Source organism: Chrysochloris asiatica, unplaced genomic scaffold (genome assembly GCF_000296735.1).
Source record: "Chrysochloris asiatica unplaced genomic scaffold, ChrAsi1.0 scaffold00125, whole genome shotgun sequence".
Lineage (NCBI taxonomy): Eukaryota > Metazoa > Chordata > Mammalia > Afrosoricida > Chrysochloridae > Chrysochloris > Chrysochloris asiatica.
This window is the reverse complement of record NW_006408643.1, coordinates 7,865,721-7,872,537: the sequence shown is the minus strand read 5'-3', so window position 1 is coordinate 7,872,537 and position 6,817 is coordinate 7,865,721. Positions and strand designations below refer to the sequence as shown.

At 45.5% G+C, this 6,817-nt stretch overlaps 1 protein-coding gene across 1 annotated transcript in view; it reads left to right on the top strand.

Annotated features, from left to right (window-relative positions):
• LOC102838746 (zinc finger protein 420-like) overlaps window positions 1–6,766 on the top strand; it is an 18,488-nt gene extending 11,722 nt beyond the window's left edge. Inside the window, exons 2-4 of the mRNA XM_006869062.1 lie at window positions 3,025–3,148; window positions 4,113–4,173; window positions 4,906–6,766. Of these exons, the coding sequence (XP_006869124.1) occupies window positions 3,025–3,148; window positions 4,113–4,173; window positions 4,906–6,766 (2,046 nt within the window). The remainder of the gene's footprint in view (window positions 1–3,024; window positions 3,149–4,112; window positions 4,174–4,905) is intronic.
• Window positions 6,767–6,817: the final 51 nt, after the last annotated feature.

Below are 6,817 nucleotides of genomic sequence, written 5' to 3'. Positions count from 1 at the left end.
CAACCAAAGGGTATACACTACAAGTCTGCCCACCAGTCGTCAGCACACAGCCCCTCTCCCTCTCTGGATCTAAAGTTCTCAGTTGCTCCCTCTCTCCATGTCCTCATCTCTGCCTCCATCTCTGGTGTCGCCACTTCTCTGGATAAAGTCCCGCATTCCGCTTGTGTTCTCCCTTGATGGTCCTAGGGTCCTCTGTTTCTGGACTGTAAGATTAACTACTTGCCCCTTTTCGTTACAAACTTCTACCTTTACAATTGTGACAGTTGCAATTAGACATGATAACAATTACTATTGAATCATAGGACTCTTATCCCGCCACCCAAGACTGAAACTCAAAAGGGAACACATGAACAGGCATGTAAGCTGGCCAGCGACCACATTGGTCTACTGGTGAGTGGAAGAGGGGGAAAGGCAGTCACTCTTTGCCTTTATCACCCCCTCATTTTACGTAGCCAGTGTCTAAGTTGCCCATCACTATCTACCCTGTATACGGAGGGGATAGCATTGATACTTGATGTGACGACTCCTTCTCTCCCTGTTGGCATTTTGAGATACTACCTCTCCATCAGTGCATCTTGATTGCATGTTTTATCAATTTCATGAAGAAGAAGTTAACAGAATTCTTCAATTTCATCATCATCACTTGCTTTAGTGGCTTGTATGTAAATTTGAATTACGGAAGTGCTCACCTGTCTTCCTGTATCATGGATGGCCTTGTACTTCAGGATAGATCTGGGAACATTCTCTTTGACAATTCGGTGCGGCCGGTCCTCTTGACTTTGTTGTTCCTGGCATAGTAAAAGATATGACTGATTCAGAATGGCCATTCCAGTCTAAATCAGCTGACTGGTCATGTGGTGGCTAACAAGTTGGGCTGCTAACTGCAAAGTTAGCAGTTTGAATATATCGGCCGCTCCTTGGTAGAAAGATTAGACTTTGCTCCTGTAAGGATTTATAGACACAGAAACTCTATCCTGGGTCACCATGGGTCAGAACTGACTCCACGGCTCACCACCACCACAGTGCCTAGGAGATCAGACTTTATGTGTTCCATTTCATTTTGTTGTTGTTAGGTGCCATCTAGTTGGTACCAACTCATAGTGACCTTATGCACAACAGAACGAAACACTGCCTGGTCCTGGGCCAACCTCACAATTGTTGCCATGCTAGAGCCCATTGCTGCTGCTACTTTGCCAATCCATCTCATTGGGGGGGTCTTCCTCTTTTTGTCTGACCCTCCACCTTACCAAACATGATAACATTCTCCAGCGACTGGTCCCTCCTTATGATATGTCCGAAGTATGAGAGATGAAGTCTGGCCATCCTGGCCTCCAAGGAGCACTCTGGCTGCCCTTCTTCCAACACAGATCTGTTGGTTCTTTTGGTAGCCCATGGCACTTTCAATATTCTCCTCCAACACCATAACTCAAATGCATCAATTCTTCTATGGTCTTCCTTATTCATTGTCCAGCTTTTGCATCCATATGAGGTTATTGAAAATACCATGGCTTGGGTCAGGCGCACCTTAGTCCTCAAGCTGACATCTTTGCTCTTCAACACTTTAAAAAGTTCCTGTGCAGCAGATTTGCCTAATGCAATATGTCATTTGATTTCTTGACTTCTGCTTCCATGAGCGTTGATAGTTGATCTAAAAAGAATGAAGTCCTTGACAACTTCAATTTTTTCTCTATTGATGAGAATGTTGTTTATTGGTCCAGTGGTGAGGATTTTTGTTTTCTTGACATTGAGATGCAATCCATACCGAAGGCTGTGCTCTTTGATCTCCATCAGTAAATATTTTAAGTCCTCTTCTTTTCCTAGATTCTTACTGAGTACATTCTGTGTTCCGGTTATTAATAGATGTCTGCATCTATTTCTCTTCAGTTTGAGTTGTGCCCCATCCACAAATGACGGTTCTGAAAGCTTTGTACCGTTCAAATCTTTTTGGTCAACTTTCCTTTGAGAAGAGCTCTATCTGTAAGGTTTTCATCTTCTTGTACTACATTTGACAGTGTTCCACTGCTAATCCTAGGGTTTTCAGTGACTCAAGATTCCTATGTAGTCCGCCACTTCTTCTTCCTCATCCGTGTTTGTCTGAAACTCCATGGAAACCTGTCCACCGTGGGTGGCCCTGCTAGTATTTAAAATATGGTAGCCTCGCTTGGAACAACACACAAGCCCCCCCATAGTACGACAGACAGACATGTGGTGGCGACATCAGCCCATTGTTCTTCTATGTGATGAAGTCTTGGTGTGGTGCTATGCGATAAGCACTGGACTGCGAGCCACAGGGTCCGTGGTTCAAACCCACTCGATTCTCCTTGAAAACCCTATGCAGTGTCACTGTGAGTCAGAACCAATGTGACAGCAACATGTTGAGCTGACTCCTTGCGGTTGAGAGTCCAGCGCTTACCCTACAGCACACACCAGGAGTGTGTGTCCCTTCCCTGTTCTTGAGCTGCTTCCTGAGGTGTTGGACAGAGTCCATCAGTGTGTGTAGCTCAGCTCTTCACTCCCTCCTCTGTTCGCCCCGCTTGAGAAATGCTTAGTGTGTTTTTCTCTGCTTTTCCTAACTCCAGAGCTTCATACGTTTCTTTATAACGCTTTCCTTTGCCGTTTTCACGCACTTTTGATGTTTTTTCTGTTTCAGCTCTTTTCCTTCTCATTTCTTCATTTGCTTTAACTACTCTGTGGTCACCATCAAGTGTTGAGTTTCTTCTGAGATCCATTTTGGTCTTTTCTTTATTTAGTAAGAGAGGAATAGCAGTGCAGTTGATAGCAAACTGCGAAGTTCTTTCAGTTTGTTGGAATTGTGAGACAGGATGCCATCGGTGAGGAGCTGAGTGTGGATAGTGAAACGTAAAAGTGGCGGCTATGCCCTTGAGGAGTCCTTGGTAGGACACAGAAGCTGTTTTCCAATCTCTGTGAGTCCCCAGCTCCCAGGGCCGTCAGCCCCACCCTTCTCCCTTGTGTCCACTGGAGTGCTTGGCACCTTGCTAATCCACTGTGTGGGGGCTGTTTTAGGACTCCGTGGTCGTCGAGGATGTGGCAGTGGTCTTCAGCCAGGAGGAGTGGGCTCTGCTGGACGTTGCTCAGAGGAAACTCTACAGAGACGTGATGATGGAAACCTTCAGAAACCTGGCCCTAGGTAAGAATGGCATCATGGCTGTGCATCAGTATTTGGAAATAAATTGTTAAATAAAACAATAATCTCTGTTTTTAAATGTAACTGTGTTTTAAGTGTAAGCATTAGCTACCAGATAATTTTCTACTTACCATAAGCACTGGGCTGGTAACCATAAGGCTCACGGTTCAAGCTCAACAGCCGCTCCACAGAAGCGAGATGAGGCTTTTTGCTCTCCCTGAAATGTAACGTCCGGAAACCGTATACAGGGTTGCTGTGAGTAGGAACTGATTCTACGACATTTAACAAGAGTCTGGGTTTGGGGACTTTGTAGAGGGTTTTTCTGAGTTTATTATTAAAAGTTTAACATTAATATTTTCCTGTAAATAAGCTCACACCTGTCCATGTTTGAGATCATAAAACAAAAGAATTGACTCGGCATTAGAGAAGTATCCATTGCCTCCTCTTCCCGCAGGGCAGGCATTTGTCCCTGAAAACCAGGTAATCATGTGTTTGAAACACATAATTTAAAAAGAGTAACCGTGTGTTTGCCCAGAGGAACAGGGACAGTGGTGATAGGAGGTTAGGTTTGAACTCGTCACCTAGAAATGCTCTCTTTGGATTGAGAACACAGCTTCACCGATTCCTGAGCACCCCACTGGTCATAGAGGCCTTTTTCCTCCTTTCATGTTTCATGTGTGTTGTGTCCAGAATCCCTCTGCTCTGTGCTCCCGAGAATACCTCTTTATCTCAGCGTCACTTTTGGTCAGGGGTGTATTCCTTAGTAAACTACTCGACAACCATTGCCAATGTAAAACGTACGGGTTTGTTCCCAGCAGCCATTTTTTCCCTAATAATACCTTTCCTTTTTATTTCATATTGTGAATTATTGTATCAGTCTATCAAAACCTTAATGGTGGAGAAAAGTCATCTGATGAACATGGAATGCTACAAATCATGACCAATAACAGCTGGCCCTTCGTGTTAGAGGAAACCCGCAAAGTGTGTGACGATAAAGATCAGAATAAAATCCAGGGGAGTGATTCCAGGTGAGTGTCGTTCGTATAAGAGAAATGGGTGCCTCGGGAGAGTATCCTAAAGTGTCGTGACGGTATATACGTACGACGTCTACATAGATAGAGGGGCCCTGCTGGTACAGTACGTCCAACCCCAGGTGCTGACTCTAAGTCCCACCAGGCTCCCTGAGAAGGATGAGCCGTGTGCTCCTGGAGAGAGTAAATTCTCAGAGCAGTTCTGCTCTGTCATACAGCGTTGCTACTGGTAGGACCCAACTTCTTGGCGGTGAGTGTCCACACATGTATGCTTCTACTCAATGGTGCATGGTCAGGTGGAGGGTCAGTTAAAGAGAGAACTCTTCAACAAAATGGACCGATACGGTGTCTGCAACAGCGGCCCGGCCCATGGTGCCTGACCCCAGTATGTGTCATTTGGCTGCAGGAGGGATTTCTGTGAAGCAGAACTGACTCGATGGCAGCTCACAGCAACATATATAGAAGTCTAGCGGTCAGACTATGTGTTCACAGAATTTTCAAAGTGCACCATCTTCACGAGTAAGATACTGAGTATTCGAGACATTTTACTTCAACATAGTCAGACAAAGGCCGTGTATATTAGGAATGTGGTGACGGTAGTTTTTGGTAGTATTTTGACCAGATGATTTAGCCTATGAAACAGAGACATCAGGGCAAGAACCTTACAGAATTACTTTATTAGCGGGAAAATGGCGATGAATTTATACACACGTTGCCTGTTTTTTACAGAAATCGCATACTGGAGAACCTCTGTGAAAGTAACGAAGGCAGTCAGAGTGAGAAACCCTTCGGCTGGTCTCCAAATCTTACTGCACTGCAAAGAGACCCTCCAGAGGCAAACCCTTCGGAACGCTGTGAGTGGGAAAAAACCTTCGTGAATCACTCGGTGCAGAACCATCATAACAGATCTCACAGCGGATACGGCGCCTGTCCGTGTGAGAACTGTGTCCAGGCCTACGGTCGTCCCTCTCACCCATCACCCCTTACTCCTATGAGAACTCTGAATGAAGAGACACCCTTTAAATACAAGGTATGTGGGAAAGACTTCAGTAGTAACTCAGTGCTTAAAAATCCTCTGACAGCATTCAGTGATGTGAAAAGCTGTGAACACGATGACTGTGGGAACTATTTCTGTAAGCCCTCAGCCTTTTGGTCACACCTGCAAAACCGTGAATGTCAAGAAAGTAAAACGTACAGCCTGCCTCCAGCTCTCATTTTACATAACAACTATCGTGACAGAGATGGGCCTTATGAATGTAAGGACTCTGAGAAAGCCTTCGGTCAAGACTCATCCCTCACTAAAAATATCAAAAATCCCAGTGGAGAGAAGCCTTATGGATGTAAGGAATGTGGAAAAGGCTTTTGGCACCTCTCAGCCCTTACTCGACATTTAAGAACGCACAGTGGAGAGAGGCCTTACGAATGTAGTGATTGTGGGAAAGCCTTTAGTGAGGCCTCATCCCTCACTAAACATAGACGAACTCACACAGGAGAGAGGCCTTATGAGTGTAAAGTGTGTGGGAAAACCTTCACCTGTTCCTCCAACCTTATCCAACATGTGAGAACTCACAGTGCCGAGAGGCCCTATGAATGTAAGGAATGCGGGAAAACCTTCCGTAACTCCTCAACCCTCACGACACATCTAAGAACTCATAGTGGAGAGAGGCCTTGTGAGTGTAAGGAATGTGGGAAGGCCTTTAGTAACTCCTCAACCCTCAGCAGACATAAAAAAACGCACAGTGGAGAGAGACCTTATGAATGCAAGGAGTGTGGGAAGGCCTTCAGTCGACACTCACACCTGACTAATCATGTAAGAAGGACTCACCTTGAGGAGAAGCCTCACGAAGGGGCAAACTGTGGGGAAACCCTCACTGGTTCCTCAGTCCTCACTGTGCCTAGAAGAACTCACACTGTAGGGAGGCCTTATGAATGTAAGGAGTGTGGGAAAGCCTTTATTCATGCCTCAGCCCTCACTAAACACAAAAGGATTCACACTGAAGAGAGGCCCTACAAGTGTAAAGAGTGTGGAGAAGCCTTTAGTCGAGCCTCGACCCTCACTAGACACATAAGGACTCACACTGGAGAGAGGCCCTATGAGTGTAAGGAGTGTGGGAAAGCCTTCAGGCAGCTCTCAACCCTCACCAAACATGTAAGGACTCACAGTGGAGAGAGGCCCTATGTGTGTAAAGAATGTGGGAAAACTTTTATTGAGTCTTCAACCCTCACTATACATACAAGGATTCACACAGGAGAGAAACCATACGTGTGTAAAGAATGTGGCAAAGCATTTAGTCAGCTCTCAGCCCTCATCACACACATCAGAACTTACAGTGGGGAGAGGCCTTATGAATGTAAGTATTGTGGGAAAACCTTCATTTGTTCCTCAAATCTCATTACACATATCAGAACTCACACTGGAGAAAAGCCCTATGAATGTAAGGAATGTGGGAAAGCCTTCAGAAGGCTCTCAACCCTCAGTAGACATTTAAGGATTCACAGTGGAGAGAGGCCCTATGAATGCAGAGAATGTGGGAAAGCCTTCAGGCAGGTCTCAGCCCTAGCTACACATGTAATGACTCATAATGAATAGAGGCCTCGTGATTGCAGAGACTCTGGGAAGACCTTCAGGGAGGTCTCAGCC